The sequence below is a fragment of the Bos grunniens genome, chromosome 23 (assembly GCF_055505025.1).
Source record: "Bos grunniens cultivar Pamir isolate PY7600 chromosome 23, Bosgru_T2T1.0, whole genome shotgun sequence".
NCBI classification, from domain to species: domain Eukaryota; kingdom Metazoa; phylum Chordata; class Mammalia; order Artiodactyla; family Bovidae; genus Bos; species Bos grunniens.
In genome coordinates this window covers 4,151,039-4,171,623 of record NC_141187.1, presented here as the reverse complement: position 1 = coordinate 4,171,623, position 20,585 = coordinate 4,151,039, and the positions used below count along the sequence as shown (strand labels likewise).

The window sequence follows — 20,585 nt, the reverse complement described above, 5'->3', positions numbered from 1 at the left end:
TTCCCGGGACGGAACTCCGTCCCTCCCTCTTTTCTTCCTTTTTTTGTCTTTTATATTTTTTCCTACCTCCTTTCGAAGACTTGGGTTGCTTTTCTGGGTGCCTGATGTCCTCTGCCGGCATTCAGAAGTTGTTTTGTGGAATTTACTTGGCGTTTAAATGTTCTTTTGATGAATTTGTGGGGGAGAAAGTGTTCTCCCCATCCTACTCCTCCGCCATCTTAGCTACTCCCCCTGTGTTATATTTTAGATTCCACATATAAATGATGTCATATGGTATTTGTCTTTTTCTTTCTCGTTTACCTCACTTAGTATGATAATCTGTAGCAGCCATCCATGTTGTTGCAAGTGGCGTTATTTCGTATATATATTTTTAATGGCTGAGTGGTATTTCATTGTATATGCATAGCACATTTTCTTTATCCATTCATCTGTCAGTAAACATTGAGGTTGTTTCTATCTCTAAACTACTATAAATAAGTGATGCTATGAATATAGGGGTGCACAGATCTTTTTGAATTATGGTTTTTCTGGATATATACCTAGGAGGGGGTTTGCTGGATCATAAGGCAATGCTATTTTTAATTTTCTGAGGAAACTCCTTACTGTTTTTCATAGTGGCTGTACCAACTTATATTCCCATGAATGATTCCCTTTTCTCCACACCCTCTTCAGCATTTGTTGTTTTTGTAGGCTTTTAATGATGGCTATTCTGACTGATTTGAGGTAATACCTCACTCTAGTTTTGATTCACATTTCTCTAGTAATTAGTGATGCTGAGCATCTTTTCATGTGCCTCTTGGCCATCTGTATGTATTCTTTGGAGAAATGTCTGTTTGGATAGTCTGCCCACTTTTTGATTGGGTTATTTGTTTTTTGTTGTTGTTGCTATTGAGTGGTATGAGCTGTTTATATTTTGGAAATTAAGCCCTTCTTCATTGTATCATTTGCAAATATTTTCTCCCAGCCAGTCCATTGGTTGCCTTTCTGTTTTGTTTATGGTTTCCTTTTGTGCTAAAGCTTATAAGGGTGATTAGGTCCCATTTGTTTATTTTTAGTTTTATTTCTATGGCATTGGGAGACTAACCTAAAAACTGAAAACATTGGTAAAGTTTATGTCAACGAATGTTTTGCCTCTGTTCCTTTCTAGGAGTTTCTTGTTGTCATGTCTTATATTTAAATCTTTGAGTAGATTTTCATTTGTTTCTCAGTTCAGTTCAGTCACTCAGTCCTGTCCGACTCTTTGCGACCCCAAGAATCGCAGCATGTCAGGCTTCCCTGTCCATCACCAACTCCCGGAGTTCACTCAAACTCATGTCCATCGAGTCAGTGATACCATCCAGCCATCTTATCCTCTGTCGTCCCCTTCTTCTCCTGCCCCCAATCCCTTCCAGCATCAGGGTCTTTTCCAATGAGTAAACTCTTCGCATGAGGTGGTCAGAGTATTGGAGTTTCAGCTTTAGCATCATTCCTTCCAAAGAAATCCCAGGGCTGATCTCCTTCAGAATGGACTGCTTGGATCTCCTTGCAGTCCAAGGGACTCGCAAGAGTCTTCTCCGACACCACAGTTCAAAAGCATCAATTCTTTGGCACTCAGCTTTTTTCACAGTCCAACTCATAGTTAATTTTGTCATTTTTTCTTTCTTCTGATAATGCTGATGGTGAGATGACTAATTTTGTGAACAACCTCTGTTTCTTCAAGGTTGTGCCTTTTTTCCCTTGGAGATGGATGTCGTGTATGACCATTAACAATTAGTGGTGCTTGTGGTAAATAAAACCCATAGATTTCTGCTCTAAATTGGAATTTTGTGTCAGTAGAGGGCAATATAGAAGACCGTCTTTATATTTAAGTACTAAAAGCAGTGCTAGGTTAACACTGCTGGGTGAAATTGGAGATGGTGAGTTAAATAAGTACCATAATCAGTGCTTTTTAAGAGACTTGTTAAAAACAGACACTTAAGCGGTAATATCTTAAAAATACATACATTTTTCAGTGGTATTGTCTGTTAATCTGAGTCTGGTTTCCTTTTGTACTTTTTTGGGGCACTTTTTGAGTGCTTAATGTCTAGTACATAACTTCAAATTTAAATGCTGTCACTCTTATCTCACACGCTAGCAAAGTAATGCTCAAAATTCTCTAAGCCAGACTTCAGCAGTACGTGAACTGTCAAATTCCAGATGTTGAAGCTGGATTTAGAAAAGGCAAAGGAACCAGAGATCAAATTGCCAACATCCACTGGATCGTTGAAAAAGCAAGAGTTCCAGCAAAATATACTTCTGCCTCATTAACTACGCCAAAGCCTTTGACTGTGTGGATCACAACCAACTGTGGAACATTCTTCAAGAGATGGGAATACCAGACTACCTTCCCTGTCTCTTGAGAAATTGATATGCAGGTCAAGAAGCAACAGAACTGGATTTGGAACAACCCACTGGTTCCAGATTGGGAAAGAAATATGTCAAGCCTGTATATTGTGACCCTGCTTATTTAACTTATATGCAGAGTACATCATGAGAAACTCTGGGCTGGATGAATCACAAGCTGGAATGAGGATTGCCAGGAGAAATAACAATAAGCTCATATATACAGATGACACCACCCTTATGGAAGAAATCGAAGAAGAACTAAAGAGCCTCTTGATGAAAGTGAAAGAAGAGAGTGAAAAAGCTGCCTTAAAACTCAGCATTCAAAATCCAAAGATCATGACATCTAGTCCCATAACCTCATGGCAAATAAATGGGGAAACAATGGAAACTGTGACGAGCTTTGTTTTCTTGGGCTCCAAATCACTGCAGGTGATAACTGCAGTCATGAAATTAAAAGATGCTTGCTTCTTGAAAGAAAAACTGTGACCAACCTAGACCAACATAGAAAAAGCAGAGACATTACTTTACTGAAAAAAGTCCGTCTAGTCAAAGCTGTGGTTTTTCCAGTGGTCATGTATGGATGTGAGAGTTGGACTATAAAGAAAGCTGAGCACCGAGGAATTGATGCTTTTGAAGTGTTGTGTTGGAAAAGACTCTTGAGAGTCCCTTGGACTGCAAGGAAATCCAACCAGTCCATCCTCAAGGAAATCAGTCCTGAATGTTCATCAGAAGGACTGATATTGAAGCTGAAACTCCAAAACTTTGGTCACCTGATGTGGAGAACTGACTCACTGGAAACGATCCTGATGCTGGGAAAGACTGAAGGCAGGAGGAGAAGGGGACGACAGGATGAGAAGGTTGGGTTGCACCACCAACTCTATGGATGTGAGTTTGAACAAGCTCTGGGAGTTGGTGATGGAGAGGGCAGCCTGGTGTGCTGCAGTCCATGGGGTGTCAAAGAGTCAGACACAAGTGAGCGACTGAACTGAACTGAAGTGAATGTCTAGTACATAACTTCAAAGTTAGGTTGTGTTGCTTTTTTTAAGCTTTACTGATTACAATATAAGCAAATGCCAATCTTTCCTTTTGAGTTAAAACTTAAATTGTTTTCTGGTATAAGTAATTTTGTTTCCTGACTCTGGGGTTACCTGCACATATACAGTTTAGCTGTATCAGCATTTGGAAACACTAAAATACTAACTTTTATTAAATGAGGCCATTTATGAAATCACATAGCATATTGGGTGCTCTTCCTCTCTCCTTACTCCTATGTGTATCTGTGCATGTGTTTTGTCCTCAGTAAAGTCAGTGTTCTGAAATAGTTTCTGTTTTACAAAATAATTTTATTCATTTGTTTTTGGCTGTGCTGGGTCTTCACTGCTGTGTGGACTTTTCTTTTGTTGTGGTGCCTGCGCTTCTCATTGCAGCAGCTGTCTTGTTGTGGAGCACAGGTTCTGGGGTGTGCAGGCTTCAGCTCTTGGTGTGTGTGCTCAGTGGTTACGGCTCCTGACCGCTCAGGCATCAGCTCAGCACTTGTGGTGCACCGGCTTAGTTGCTCCGGGGCATGTGAGATCTTCCTGGGTCAGGGATTGAACCTGTGCCTCCTGCCTTGGCAGGCAGATTCTTTACCACTAGGATCACCAAGGAAGCTCCTTAAGTAGTTTCTTGACGGTTTACTAGCAGTTTCTACTGTGACTGACCCTGCATCATAATGTACTTACAGATAAGGGCTGTGCCTTCCACGGCTGAAAGTCTCTCTGGAGACACTGATGTCTGCCTATTGACTGGCTGCCCCCCTTCTTTTATTATGATTGGTTTTGTTCTTTCTCTCTCTCTCGCAACATTTTGGGCAGCACTTCTTTGTGTGAGGCAGGTGTATGATTTCTAGGACATTGGGCATCTCTAGCTGTCATCCACTAAATGCCAGTATTGGCCTTCTAGCCCTATGACAGCCAGAAATACCACCATGAATTTCAGGAAGCTTGTGGTGCCACCTTGAACTGATCACGGCTATTTCCTTCTCCTTTCCAAATTTTGCATGTGAGATGGTGTAGTTCTGACTGAAAATATGAGAAGTTGTTGAGGGGACCTTTTGAAAAATGTTTTCCTTGCTGATAAATATGGGCTAAAAGACCATATATATTTGCTGTTTAGTTTATCTTCCCAAAATCTAAAGTACACAGAAGGGTATGTGGCAATTATTTGCAAATTTTATAAATTTTTTCTTTCTGGGTAGAATATGGAGATCTAAATGTACTGAGATTAAAGATAAAACAATGAGTTCTTAAGTTAGTAATTTTTTCAACAAATTTCACTTAAGCTTTGTATTTTCTGGTAAGAAATATAGCATGTGAACTTTGAATTTGTTTCTCCTGCTGTCCTTCCTGCTCATTCATTCTTCTTCCAACATACTTTTTAAAAAGGTTAATAAATTTTTGGAATTTTGAAACAATGAGAAACTTACAGAAAAGATACAGGTAAAGAAACAGTAACTTTTCCCCTAAACATTTAAGTTCCCAGTGTAAGAACTCCTTATCCCCAGTACTTTAGTATGTAATTTCTACAAATAAGGATGTCTTCACATCCTTAGAGTGGTAGCTTAGTGTCAATACATGGCTGTCGTCTCAGACCTCGTTCAGTTTTCACTACTTCTCCCAGTCATGTCCTTTATTTCAAAAAGATCTAATGTAAATCACAAGCAGTGTTCGCTGTGGTCACATTAGTTTCCTTTGGTCTGGAAGGGGTTCTTAATTTCTCCTTTACTTTTGTGACTTCGCTATTTTTGAGCATTACAGGCTAGGTATTTGTAGAATCTTTGTCGATTCAGATTTGTTGTTTCTGCATGTTTAGAGTATAGTTATAAATCTTGAGCAGGAATATCATAGAAGTGATACTGTGTTCTTTTCACTGAATCCTGGCAGGTGACACATGATTTTGATTCATCCCAGTTCTGATTGTCTTTATCACAATTTATCCCAGCTGTTGATAGGCATTTGGGTTTTGTTTTCATTCTTGTGGTAATTACTAGTACTGGTACTATGAACATCCTATGACATCTTTGACAGACACATTTCTGTTGGTTATATGCCTAGGAGTGAAACTGTAGGGTATGAGGTATGTCTGTGTTTTACTTTAGTGAATTCAGGTGTATTTTAATGAATGGGTCCTGATCACCAGTGGGTTGTGGAGAGTTCTGGCCTTAGTCTGGGTTGATCTGAGTGGAACAGTGACTAGTTCCTGCAGACAGTGCTTGGCTTTCTCCTGGTAGGTCAAGGCTGAGTCTGGTTGCGAGGCTGTCCAGCGTCTGCCCTTTGTCTCGCTGTGCAGGGGAGTGGGTGGGGGGTTGTCCAGGAAGCTGTCCTGACAGTCTGGGGGCTAAAGGTGCTGGCAGATGGGGAAGTTGCTGCTGTTAGGACTGTGCTGAAGGGGAAATTAAACCTATTGTGGTTACTGCCCTTTCCGGTGAGGAAGGTTTTGACCATAGAGTATGTAATTGCAAAAAATTGAAAATGTTCTTGCTGCTGCTAAGTCGCTTCAGTTGTGTCTGACTCTGTGCGGCCCATAGACGGCAGCCCACCAGGCTCCCCCATCCCTGGGATTCTTCAGACAAGAACACTGGAGTGGGTTGCCATTTCCTTCTCCCATGCATGAAAGTAAAAAGTGAAAGTGAAGTCTCTCAGTCATGTCCGACTCTTAGCGACCCCATGGACTGCAGCCTACCAGGCTCCTCCATCCATGGATTTTCCAGGCAAGAGTACTGGAGTGGGGTGCCATTGCCTTCTTGAGGATGTGAAAAATTGCCCTAAAGATTTAGAAAAAGTTATTCTAAGTAGTGGAAGAGGATGAAATAAATGGTGCTGTGTTGAGGTCCTTTAATGGACTGGAACCTGGTGGTCCAAGGTCGACGATAAGAAAGTGAAAGAGAGAAAGAAGCTAGTATTCCCTGGTGTATGCAGAGAACCAATAAAACCCTAGAACAGGGCTTGCACGGCTCACGAAGGCACAGGGCGTCCTCTAGATGAGGTCTTGAAAGCCCGGGCAGGAGAGTGAGCTTGGTGGGTTTTCACGCTCCAGAGAATTAGCTGGAGGGAGGGAGTGGGGGCAGGGGGTAGAGAGAGAAAGACACGGGGACCCAAGTCTCTGGTGGAGCAAGGGTGCTTTATTGATGTTTCTGTGAGTATATATAGGCTGTTATACAAGGAATTTCTTTTGACAGTGATAAAGATCAGAAAACCAAACATACAGCAACCATTATCAAGGAAACAAGGAATTAGCAATGGTTATAAGGTCAGAAGACAATCCATATCTCAAGAAAGAGGGTCCTGACTAAGCAGTTTTGTCGTAAGGAGAATGTTTACTGAAAGAAATCCATGCATGCGTTTTCATCCCATGACCTCAGTCCTGGGAGCAGTGTGATGCTCCACTGGTTTCCATTATCAGGAAATGATAAGGAACAGAGGATTTATGAGAGACAGAAAACAGCACACAGGAATCCTCCTGTTAAATGTTCCCTGACAGTGCTGGGGGAAGTCAAATATGATGGGAGAGTTTTATCCCAGCTGACATCTCAAGGTGTTTAACAGCAGCTTTGACCATGTGGGTTATAATGAATCTGCCTTTTGAATGTGCTTTAAGACTGGTAGAATACGGACGTTATCTTCTTGGTACGAACTCTTTTCTCACCCTGCTGATCCTGGGAGACTCAGTTGTGGCACTGTTTCCTGCTGGAAGCCTCCCTTGAGTCCTGGAATTAAGTTGAATTGTCTCCTTTGTGTCCCCACTGCACTCTGCACCCATTGAAATTATTCTAGTTAGTGTTTTTCTTCTCAACTACAGTGTAAGCTTTTTGAAGGTAAGGGCTTGGTCTTAATTAGACTTTTCTCTCAACATAACTCGGAGAAGGCAATTGCACCCCACTCCAGTACTCTTGCCTGGAAAATCCCATGGACAGAGGAGCCTGGTGGGCTGCAGTCCATGGTGTCGCTAAGAGTCGGACACGACTGAGCGACTTCACTATCACTTTTCACTTTCACGCACTGGAGAAGGAAATGGCAACCCACTCCAGTGTTCTTGTCTGGAGAATCCCAGGGACGGGGGAGCCTGGTGGGCTGCTGTGCATTGGGCCACACAGAGTCGGAAATGACTGAAGTGACTTAGCAGCAGCAGCAGCAGCAGCAGCAGCTCAACATAACTTAGGGTCTGTGCTCAATAACATTTTGTTGGAGTGACTGATGCTGAATAATGAAGATGAAGCTCACTGCCACTGGATCCTCACCACAAGCCTCTGAGGTAGATGAAGATGACAGTCTGCTCATACAGCCAGGCAAGTGCTGCTCAGGGAGGCCAGGTGGTTTGTCCAGTGTCATGTTGGCCAGTAACTGCTAGAGCCATATCTGAATCTCTTATTTTCTAATTGTGATTCTTAGGATCTTTTACTGAAAACTGTGCCTTTGTGAGAAGTTGTATTATCAGGGGAGTTAGATTTTCAAACTCTGAAGAAATATTGAAAGGCAAGTGTATTAGGGTCCAGGATTCCCTGGTGGCTCAGCCTGGTAAAGAATCCTCCTGCAATGTGGGAGACCTGGGTTAGATCCCTTGGTTGGAAAGTTCCCCTGGAGGAGGGCATGGCAACCCATTCCAGGATTCTTGCTTGGAGAATCCCCATGGACAGAGGAGCCTGGTGGGCTGCAGCCCACCAGGTTGCAAAGAGTTGGACACGACTGAGCGACTAAGCACAGCACAGAGCAGGGAAAAAAGGATGAATTGGAGCTGAGATGCAATAAATTGATGGCCAGTTAGGGAAGAGAATGAAGGGAAGATACATTTCTGTGCTTCACACAAGTTTATAACCTTTAACCAGTTCTCTCAGCTAATGTTTGTTTGTTTTTAATAACTTTTTATTTGTTTACCGACACGTTACTTTAAGTACTAGGGATACAGTACTTAACAGGATATATGAAATTTCTCATCTTATAAAACTTACATTCTAGTGGGATATAGACAGTTCCCACAGAAGTAAACAGTAATACATTACATATAACATGAAGAGAAGTAGCCGGTAGAGCAGATGTAAAGTCCATTCCAAGCCCTAGAGGTCACTGATGCCAGGGCCCCAAGGAGAGAAAGGGGACCTTTCTGCAGAATGCTGGAGTATAGTGAGCTGGCAGAGAGTGGTGCAGACACAGGACTCTGAACAAAGGGCCTAATGTGCTGGAAAACCATTGGATGGTTAGGAAAAGGGAGTGATGTAGTTTGATTTATATTTAAAGTAGGTTACTGTGGCTGAAAACCATTTTGGAGGGTAGAGAAAGAATGGTAGAAGGAAGACTGTGCAGAAGTTTATCTCTTGAATCTAGATGGTGCCTGGAAAGAGGCTGGTTGTAATGGTGATGACTGAGAGAAGTTGCTGGATTTCAGTTTCTTTTTTGAAGTGCTGTTGACATGACAGACTGGGCATGAGAGAAAAAGGAAATCAGGATAAAAATGGTAATGATAGCTTACACGTTATGAGCACTTAATATTTGCCAGGTACTGTTCTAAATACCTCACATGAGCTCACATTTCGTCTTCATGGAGTCCTGTTAGGCGGGTACCGTTTTCCCTGTCTGAGGCCTACAGCAGTCTCAGGTAGTGGGGAGCAGGGCAGGGTTTGCATCCGTGTAGCCTGGCTTCAGTCTGTACTCCTGACCATGGTACTGCACAGCCCAGACTCTTGGCCAGAGTAACTGATTAGAGGCTGACACCTTTTACCATGACGTGGAAGACTGTGAGAAGTCCACAGAATGAAACTGTTCTGTTCTGATCATGTTAAGTGGGAGGTGCTTGTCATCCAGCTGGAGATGAAAGTGTGAAGCTGGGTTTAAGTCTGGATTTCCGGGGAGGATTAAAGTGAAGCCCTGAGGTGTGAGGGCCACACTGGGAGGTGTGGAGAAGGCGGAGCCCACCCCCCAGTTTGGGTTCTCACCACTTCCACTCTGTGTCATTGGTGGAGCATGCTAGCTTGATTTTTAGAAAATGGGCAGCTTCTTAAGTTCTAGCTGGATGTCTTTAAGGCAGATTCTCTTTTTTCTCACATACTGTTGACTAATTTCACTCTCTAAAGGTGAGATTCATTATTAGAAGGTGTTGGTAAAACTTAGAAGATTGACTTTAAGAAAATATATATTTTTGTATCTTAAAGAGAGAAAGAAGGACTTTGAGATGTGCCCTAGGAAATAACTGACAGTGATTAAGCAGCTTTTTTTTTTAGAATTGAGAGGAAAGTAAAGATTTTCTTTCTTTGAAAAAGATTTTCTTTTTCATATTTTTAGAATAGTAGTTCAACTGTGACTCATCAAGTATTTGTTGCTTTGGAAAAGTGTTCTTTTTGTAGCACTTGATCAAGTAATTTTTATTTCTACAGAGTTTAGAATCCTCTTAAATCTTTTATAAGCAGTGTTCAGTTTGATTTCTTAAGCTATGCTTAAATAGAGTTAATTTCCTTGAATGGTTACTTATTTTGTAATCAGATAAGAATTTTCATTGTCTCATTTGCATCTGGCTAATTGATTTACTTGGGTTTGGGATTGATTAATAGGTCTTTTCTAGTATTACTTCCTGGTTATTTCATGTTATTTTAAAGCGATCGCAGTGGACCAGTCAGTGCAGCTGCTAATCCTTCACCTCTGCCTTTCCTCTCTGGCATGGCCTGTTCATTCTCCCCTGGTCCTGAGCTCTGGGAGACAAAGCAGTACAGTTGAAAGCCATGAAACTAACAGAAAGAAATCATTCAATTTGGGGGAAAAAAATAAACATCTTTTTACTTTGAGATGCACTTGTTGACTAGGGATGCTAAGTTGAATACCCTTCTGTTTGCGAGATGTTGGTTTGTTAAGCCCTTGATAATGTCCCACTTACAGTTTATTGTCTGTGCAGCATTTCTTTAGCATATCAGGTTTATTGCGTGGGGCCTGGGTGACCTAGAGTTGGAAGTGGGAAGTTCATAAGACAGGATCCTGACCCTCAAGGTCCCTCTGATCCACTGGTGGGACTAGAGGGGAAAGAGAGAGGCTAAAATGAACATGAAGTACTCAGTGGCTAGGCTGAAAATGGAAAGTGTCCCGAGAGTTGTATCACCTAAGCTCAGGACATTTTGAGAAAGGGTAGAGTAATGATTTGGCTCTAGGGAGATGGAGAGTTTGCAGAGAGCAGTAGAGCTCAGTGGTTAAAATGCTAAAAAGCCTGGGTTCTGTTTGGGAATGGTCAGTGGTTTGTTTGCTTGGATTTAATGCTTATGAAGAATAGTGGAATATCAGATTGGAAAAGTTTGAGTTTGAATATAATAGTGGTTTGCAAACTTTTTGACTGTGTTACCTACATATCTCTAATGTACAGATGTGTACATTAGAATTGGGGGTTTTAAAGAAGTTTTAGGAAAAAATAGGAATAGATGTTTAGTTATTTCTTTCCCCACTTCAGTAGACCATCTTGTGTATATTCATTTTGGAAACACTTTTATACATTTCTGGTGTTATCACTGGAGATGTGTTTTAGTGATAGGAATGTGAGACAGAGTTATTCGGGAGAGAAAGTGATTTTGTTATTTAGGTGTGTTAACTGAATTAATAGGACAGTCTGGTAAATTTGAGTTGGAACTTATAAGAGTGCTTAGAGATTTGGACACAGATTTGGGAGTCAACTATGTGATTGTGAAATTTACAGCCAAGTCAGTTGATGCCATTTCTAAGGAGTAAAGTGTAAAGATTGAAGAAGACCTATTAACTAAACTGAGTATTTCAAGGATGGGTGTGGGGTCAGGCAGACCCACTGGATCCCACAAATGAACAAGTCCTTATGAGTGATATGTACATATCTTTCTCCATATTTTAGAGAATCAGGCTTTTAGCACCATCTAAAATAGGATTGAGTTGAAGTTGTTTTAGTGAAATATTCTAGGTTTTTGATAGGATAGGTTAGATTCATTGAAAAAAGTCATATATACATATGAAAGTGCTTTAAAAATTCCAAAATGTAAATTTTTCAGGTGTTCATTTGAATGGGCTTGTTCATGTGTAGAATAGAGTTTTAAGGGATTTTGACCTTCTCTTTTATTTCTTGCATTTTGTGTTTATGGAAATTATTGGTGGCAAAGATTTTAATGATTCATTTATTTCAAGTTTTCTTTGCTTTCTGGTTGCTAGCAGATATTAGCAGCACATAGACATAGGGTTTATAGAGCAGGACAGGGTTTATAGAGCAGGACAGGGTTTTAGAGGTGTGTGGTAATCATCTGTGTGTTATCTTGTCCTTATTCCTGACAATTAGAATCCAAACTTGAGTGGACATGTCCTCTTGTGAATGGTGGTTCTTTAGCTGTCTTTTATGAGAATCTTTCTTTCTTTTTTAAGTTTTATTTTATTTTTAAACTTTACAATATTGTATTAGTTTTGCCAAATATCGAAATGAATCCGCCACAGGTATACCTGTGTTCCCCATCCTGAACCCTCCTCCCTCCTCCCTCCCCATACCCTCCCTCTGGGTCGTCCCAGTGCAACAGCCCCAAGCATCCAGTATCGTGCATCGAACCTGGACTGGTGACTCGTTTCATACATGATAGTGTACATGTTTCAATGCCATTCTCCCAAATCTCCCCACCCTCTCCCTCTCCCACAGAGTCCATAAGACTGTTCTATACATCAGTGTCTCTTTTGCTGTCTCGTATACAGGGTTATTGTTACCATCTTTCTAAATTCCATATATATGCATTAGTATACTGTATTGGTGTTTTTCTTTCTGGCTTACTTCACTCTGTATAATAGGCTCCAGTTTCATCCACCTCATTAGAACTGATTCAAATGTATTCTTTTTAATGGCTGAGTAATACTCCATTGTGTATATGTACCACAGCTTTCTTATCCATTCCTCTTCTGATGGGCATCTAGGTTGCTTCCATGTCCTGGCTATTAAAAACAGTGCTGCGATGAACATTGGGGTACACGTGTATGAGAATCTTTCAGTAAAACGTACAGGCCTCTTCACTTTGCCCATGAAAGTTTAGTCCTGTAGAGGCTGAGTGGCTTACCAAAATTCATGCAGTGAGTGGGTGAAGGACTCGGATTCTTGGCTGTGGGTGTCCCATAACTCCTGAAAGTCACTGCCTTTCCCCTATAGATTATTACCTCTCCCTGAGCCCCTCTGTTGCTCTCTGATTCACCCTCAGTTAGTGTTCATGACATGTCTGACATGTAGGCTTCTCCAGGGTAGGGACTGAGCCCTATTCGACTTCATCCTCTCTGATGCCAAGCACAGTACCTTAGGAAGAGCAGGTGCTCAGGATCTGGTGAACCCTCTGAGAGCTGCATGTTTGTGTTTTCTCCAGATTTACTGAGAACAGTGAGTTAAACGAGGTGGCACTTCAGTGTTCTGTTTATAACAGGAAAGAGTAGAGCACCTCACTATGTGGGAAGGGCTGTGTGCAGGGATATTTCTGCAGTCTCTGTTGGGAATGTCTGCGGCCACAGTGGCCTGCTTCCCAAGAACCACTGCAGTTGGCTGCAGGAATTACAGTTGTTACTCTCTTGATAGTTTTTCTCTGAAGTATGTAAAATGTGAGGTTATATTTTGTCTAGAAATTAATGATGCAGCATCAGCCAGGGTTAAACTCTAGCTTCCTTGAGAACAGCAGCTTCTCTTCTCACATTGAATTCACCCTCCAGAGGAGTTCTTGGGTTACTATTTCTGTGGTCACTTTGTATTCCCTGAGCACCCTTCCCCCTGAACTTGTTTATAAATACGCCTGTTCTTTAGATCATTTATCATATTTAGCAGTTATAATTACCCCTGTTAACACTATAGCCCAGATTGGTAGAAAATAGTATTTTTATACACTGTCTGTAGTATCTTTTTCCACTGAGCTGCATTGCTTTCATTGACACCTGAGTGCACTGAAACACTGATTTTTTTTAATCCCTGTTACTCTCTTTTGATGAAATATCTGAAGGTTCAGTTGCTAGGAAACAGCTGAATACAGAAATTTTTTTTTTTTTGGGAGGAGGGGTTAGTCCTTATAAATTCAATTCTTTGACAGCTCTACTCTTGCAGACCAGAAATTTATTCAGTCTCTACAAAGAAAGATACATACCTGTTAGTTTTCTAGTTTAGAAGTTTTGTACTGAGGTTGCTAAGAATGTGAATACATTTTGTTCCAGGATTGATTAAATATTGAAATGTAATTAAGTGACTGGACATTGAGAAGTAATGATTATGTGTGTATCTTTGAGTTTCAGGCTTTTTTACGTTTTCTGATTCTTCATTAATGAGAAAGAATGAGGATGAGAGAGAGAGACATACATGACACAGAAGAATTTAAACCAAAGTAAAATATTGTATTAATTAAAACAACTTTGTCTCATAGAAATAGGATTGATTATATCCTGTATTCAATCCAGATCAGCTTTTTTATCTATGACATTTAATAGTGGTATTAAAAAGAATAGTGGCCAGAAAAAGAATAAATATTAAAAAGAAGCATTTGGTTGTATACATTTGGCTTTATTTTATGAGTGATTAACATTTTTGTCATAATTATATTGTGTTTAGAAAAAGATTTTTATTCCAATTCAACATAGTAACTCTGCGAGTATTCACTGTATGCCAGTCAAATGCACAGGGACACAGGTTTGATTAAGCTTTCAGGGTGCTCAGATGGTGAGGAGGCAGCAGTGGGCAGAGACGTAAACAGTCCTCCTGCGCTGTGGTCAGGAGCAGAGCAGTGTGTCCTGTAGCACAGAAAAGAGGTGATGGGCTATGAGGGGACTGCAGAGAGGGCTTCAAGGGAGAGGTCAGTTCTGAGCTGAGTTTTGTAGGACCCTTTCTTGAATGTGAACAGTCCCCTGGCTTGTCTTTTTTTTGGGATGGGAGGCATTGGGGATGAGGAATAAGACTGGTGTCTGTTGTCTTTGTTTGTAGATTTGCTCTTTGTTTCTTCTTTGTCCACACTTTGGTTAGTTTGTCTTCCCCGCCTCTCTGTTCAGGCATACTCATTCTGAATCTTCCAAGTTTCACTACTTGCCTATTTAATTGCACACATATATCTGAGGACTTTGGCAGGGAGTGAAGAATCCATCTTCTTATTTACGTGCATTGAGAATCTTGTGCCTCAGAAATAAAAATCTTGTTAAGGCTTTATGTCTTAATCCAACTGACACAGAGAGAGCTCTGTGATCTCAAGTAGACAGCGTGTGTACTAAAATAAGAATGGTGTGGAGAATGTTGTGTGAAATGTACGAGGAGAGTAATGTGTGAATTCAAAACAGAAATAAAAGCAGCCATTGAAAATTGTCCCAGACATGTTGATACTAGGAATAATTAAGGAAAGAGGGAATTGAGAATCATTAAATGTATAGGTTTGGTTTCACCTAAATTTTTAAAAAGGCACTAAGAGTAGGAGTAAATGTTTTATGAGACTTGCTGTTTGTATAAAATCCATTTTATTTTTACTAACTTTGTACTTTTAGGATACGTCTTAGAACATATTAGGTGAGTTTCAGTGTTTTCAGGCCTACATTTTAAATTACTAACCTATCATAGACTTTAGTAGTATTAATATTGAAGGCACTTAAGCGCTAGTGTAGAAAAAATTATGGATGTCCTTTGAGCACCTGTGATTTTGTCCGTATATAAGACTGTATTTGTTGAGTTGCAGAGCAGTTTGGGAAACAGTGTCAGTGAGCAGCTAAATTGAGGTGTGATATTCAGAGTGCTAATCTGAAAAATACAGACCTGAAAATGGAAGTAGATTTCTTTCTCACAAACTTGGAAATAGAAGAATAACAAAGTTGGTAACAGGGATGTTATCTTCCATACCCAGTTTTCACATTGACTATTACAGGCTGCAATAATGGAGAGAAGATGAAATAACATGCAGTCTTTAAGAAAGAAACGGACTAATACAATTTTGGATTTTGGCAGAGTAGCTGTAATCCCAAAGAAAGGGAGTAGCAATTTGCATTTATAGTCTTTTCTAACAGTTTTGTAATAAGTACATTATTATTAATCCTTTGGACTCCTTTTGAGCTTTGTTTAAAATACCAGGAAGGAAGTCATTTCTACAAGGATGCTTGAAAAAAATTATATACTGAAAGTCATAGAAATTATGGCTTTCCTTGATGGATTCAGTGTTTTGTGTATTTCTAACTCTCATTTTTTTAAACACGTTGACCAAGGAATTTATCCTTTGGCAATATTTATCAGTTGCGCAGACTTGGATTACTGTGGTGTTGAATGGTTTGCCTTGAAATCAAACAGAGATCATTCTGTCGTTCTTGAGATTGCTCCCAAGTACTACATTTTGAATTCTTCTATTGACTGTGAGGGCTACTCCATTTCTTCTACTGGATTCTTGCCCACAATAGTAGAAATAATGGTCATCTGAATTAAATTCATCCATTCATCACTGATTCCTAAAATGTCAGTGTACTCTTGCCATCTCCTGCATGACCATGTCCAATTTACTTTGATTCATGGACCTGACATTCCAGGTTCCTGTGCAGTATTGTTCTTTACAGCATCGAACTTTGTTTTCATCACCAGACACATCCACCACAGGCTGTTGTTTCTGCTTTTGCCCAGCCCCTTCATTCTTTCTGGAACTATTTCTCTGTTCTTCCTCAGTAGCGTATTGGATACCTGAGGGGCCCATCTTCCAGTGTCATATCTTTTTGTCTTTTCATACTGTTCATGGGGTTCTCAAGGCAAGGATGCTGAAGTGATTTTCTAAGACAAACCATTCAATATCACAGTAATCCAAGCCTATGTCTCAACCACTAATGTTGAAGAAGTCGAGCAGTGCTATGAAGACCACCAAGACCTTCTAGAACTCATATCAAAAAAGATGTCCTTTTCATCATAGGGGATTGGAATGCAAACGTAGAAAGTCAAGAGACAACTGGGGTAACAGGCAAGTTTGGCCTTGGAGTACAAAATGAAGTAGGCAAAGGCTAACAGAGTTTTGCCAAGAGAACACACTGGTCATAGCAAACACCCTCTTCCAACAACAAAAGAGACAACTCTACTCATGGATATCACCACATGGTCAGTACTGAAATCAGATTGATTATATTCGTTGCAGCTGAAGATGGAGAAGCTGTATACAGTCAGCAAAAACAAGACCAGGAGCTGATTGTGGCTCAAATCATGAGCTCCTTATTGAAAAATTCAGACTTAAATTGAAGAAAGTAGGGAGAACCACTAGACCACTCAGGTATGACTTGAATCAGATCCCTTACTATGATACAGTGGAAGTGACAAAAAGATTCAAGGGATTAGATCTGATAGAGTGCCTGAAGAACTATGGACAGAGGTTCGTAACGTTGTACAGGAGGTGGTGATCAAAACCATCCCCAAGGAAAAAAATGCAAGAAGGCAAAATGGTTGTCTGAGGAGGACTTACAAATAGCTGAGAAGAGAAGCAAAAGGCAAAGAAGAAAGGGAAAGATACACCCAGCTGAATGCAGAGTTCCAGATAATAGCAAGGAGAGATAAGAAAGCCTTCCTAAGTGAACAGTGCAAATAGAGGAAAACAATAGAATGGGAAAGACTAGAGATCTCTTCAAGAAAATTGGAGATGCCAAGGGAACATTTCATGCAAAGATGGGCACAATGAAGGACAGAAACTGTAAGGACCTAATAGAAACAGAAGACGTTAAGAAAAGGTGGCAAGAATACATGGAAGAACTGTGCAGAAAGGTCTTAAGTGACCCCGATACCATGATGTCTAGATCACTCACCTAGAGTGAGATATGCTGGAGTGTGAAGTCAAGTGGACTTAGGAGCCATTACTACAAACAAAGGTGATGGAATTCCAGGTGAGCTCTTTCAGTTCCTAAAAGATGATGCTGTTAAAAGGCTGTACTGAATATGCCAGCAAATGTGGAAAACTCAGCAGTGGCCACAGGACTGGAAAAGTTCAGTTTTCATTCCCACCCCAAAGAAGGGCAATGCCAAACTACCACACAGTTGTGCTCATTTCACATGCTAGCAAGGTAATGCTCAAAATCCGTCAAGCTAGGCTTCAACGGTATATGAACCGATAACTTCCAGATGTACAAGCTGGATGTACAATATGTACAAGAAAAGGTAGAGGAACCAGAAATCAAATTGCCAACATCCATTGGATCATAGAAAAAGCAAGGCAAACATCTACTTCACTGACTTCGGTAAAGCCTTTGAGTGTATGGATCACAGCAAACTATGGAAAATTTTTAAAGAGATGGGAATTAGACCGCCTTAGCTGCCTGCCAAGAAACCTGAATGCAGTTCAAGAAGCAACAGATAGAACTGAACATGGAACAACAGTCTGGTTCACAATTGGGAAAGGAGTACGTCAGTGTTGTATATTGTCACTCTGCTTATTTAACTTATAAGTAGAGTGTGTCCTGTGAAATGCTGGGCTGGATGAAATACCAACAACCTCAGATATGCAGATGATACCACCCTAATGGCAGAAAGGAGGAACTAAAGATCCTCTTGATGAAGGTGAGAGAAGAGAGTGAAAAAGCTGACTTAAAACTCAGCATTCAAATAACTAAGATCATGGCATCTGGTCCCATCACTTCATGGCAAATAGATGGGGAAAAAAATGGAAACAGTGACAGGCTTTATTTTCTTGGGCTCCAAAATCACTGCAGATGGTGATTGCAGCCATGAAATTAAAAGCCGCTTGTTCCTTGGAAGAAAAGCTATGACCAAACTAGACAGCATATTAAAAAGCAGAGATATTACTTTACTGACACAAGTCTATATAGTCAAAGCTATGGTTTTTCCATCCACATGTATGGATGTGAGAGTTGGACCATAAAGAAAACTGAGTGCCAAAGAATTGATGCTTTTGAAGTGTGGTGCTGGAGAAGAGTCTTGAGAGTCCCTTGGCCAATAAGGAGATCAAACCAGTCAATCCTAAAGGAAATGAACCCTGAATATTCATTGGAAGGACTTTTGCTGAAGTTGAAGCTCCAATACTGTGGCTATCTGGTATGAAGAGCCAACTCACTGCTAAGAACCTGATGTTGGGAAAGATTGAGGGCAGGAGCAGAAGGGGGTGACAGAATTAGGTGGTTGGATGGCATCACCAACTCAATGGACATGAGTTTGAGCAAATTCTGGGAGATAATGAGGGACATGGAAACCTGGCGTGCTGCAGTCCATGGGGTTGCAAAGAGTCCGACACTGAGTGACTGAACAGCAACAATCAGTTGCATACCATGGGTTCAGCTGAGGCGGTAAGTTCTATGTGCAGGTATACACATGTGTCTTATATTTCGTATACTCATCACTTACATATTGTATGAGCTTTCAGTAACAGGTCTCTCATCCATACTTCTTCCCAGCATTTTTTTTTTGTGTGTGTGTGTGTGCGTGTGGTAAAATACATGTAACATGACCTTTACCATCTTGTTATGTCATGTTTGTGTGGGGCAGTTGTATGTGGTTCTGTGTGTCCTGTGAGGAGATCCCCACGCACTGCTCTTGCTGTTGTCAAACCAGGCATTTCTCTTTCTGTTTCTGGTGATGAAATACAGTTATAGCTCTTAGTGCTTGATCGCAACCTTGTTTCTGGGGCCAAATATAGTTATGATTCTTCTGTCTCACCTTGTAATTTCTACATGTGCCATTGCTGAAAGTACAAAGGACATGAATGGTTTTTAAAAAAGTCTGTGAATGTTACTTGTTATTGAACTAGCCATCAATTTGATATTTATTTTGCCTTCAATAGTGTCTCAGCTTCTAAGAATATCATATATTTGAACCCATTCTTTTAATTATGAAGAAAAAAATCTGTATTAAATAGAGTTGTAAATATTTGTTTAAAAATATGGTATGGGACTTTAAAATTTTCATATTATAGTGTCAAACGATTCATCTATAACTTTTGGTTCATTGTTTATGTTACTTAGAATACTTCAACACATTTCAGACTCAATTCATAATTCATTGTGGCTTGGACATGGTTCCATGTACACACACACATACACACACTTACATACACTCTCCAGTTTTATTTTTTAAACTTTTCCCTTCATGACTCTGCTGGTTTATCACAGTGTTATGTTAAGAAAGATTAACATTTGAATCAGTTCTAATGAGGTGGATGAAACTGGAGCCTATTATACAGAGTGAAGTAAGCCAAAAAGAAAAACACCAATACAGTATACTAATGCATATATGTGGAATTTAGAAAGATGGTAACAATAACCCTGTGTACGAGACAGCAAAAGAGACACTGATGTATAGAACAGTCTTTTGGACTCTGTGGGAGAGGGAGAGGGTGGGATAATTTGGGAGAATGAATTGAAATATGTAAAATATCATATATGGAACGAGTCGCCAGTCCATGTTCGATGCACGATACTGGATGCTTGGGGCTGGTGCACTGGGATGACCCAGAGGGATGGTATGGGGAGGGAGGAGGGAGGAGGGTTCAGGATGGGGAACACATGTATACCTGTGACAGATTCATTTCGATATTTGGCAAAACCAATACAATATTGTAAAGTTTAAAAATAAAATAAAATTAAAAAAAAAAAAAGAAAGATTAACAGTTTTCAGGAAGATGCAACCAGGCAATAATAGGTGGTTTAATTTAGAGTAGCTTAAGCCTAATGGACAAGCCCTGCCTTCCACTGAGACGATGTCTATTGTGTTAATATATAGTTCTTCACTAAAGAAACATCCATATGTTGATTGTATTTTACTTTTGATAGAGAACATTGTTTGAAAATTAGGAGAAATGTGAATGCTGCAGTCAGCACAGTACAAAACTGTTCTGTCCTTTATATTCACTAAAGGCTGTTTTCTTTTTCTAGGTCATTCGCTGGAAATTGTTAGAACTGCTCTGTGTGTGTGTATGTGTATGCATGCCTGTGTCCCTCAATGAAGTGTTAGTGATCTTCTTTGCCCTGTATTTGCTTTAACTGTGCCCAGTATTGCTCTTTAAGGCCATCCTTGGCATCAGAGGCATTGAAACTGACATTTTGTTAAGAAATGCCTCACAGTAGGGTCTCCTTTTCAGCAGGGGCCCAATTCACTCAAGAATCCCTTATTCCTTGTTTCACAGTCTTGTTCTTTAAAGATCAGATATACTTCTCCCATGACTATCCAACAGAAGCCATCAAACAGAATAGAAGCTATTTTAAATGAGTGTATTTTTTTCCACTTGTTAAAGATTTACAGCATATTCTTGGAGA

At 40.3% G+C, this 20,585-nt stretch overlaps 1 protein-coding gene across 4 annotated transcripts in view; it reads left to right on the top strand.

The window, feature by feature from the left end:
• PRIM2 (DNA primase subunit 2) overlaps positions 1-20,585 on the top strand; it is a 333,721-nt gene that overhangs the window by 82,831 nt on the left and 230,305 nt on the right. Inside the window, exon 8 of one of the 4 annotated variants that reach the window (XM_086370969.1) lies at positions 20,205-20,345. The exons of the other annotated variants lie outside the window; for them this stretch is intronic. Coding sequence (XP_086227095.1) covers positions 20,205-20,312 — 108 coding nt within the window. The 3' untranslated portion in view covers positions 20,313-20,345. Of the gene's footprint in view, positions 1-20,204; positions 20,346-20,585 lie in introns of those variants that run through there. 4 annotated transcript variants of the gene reach the window in all.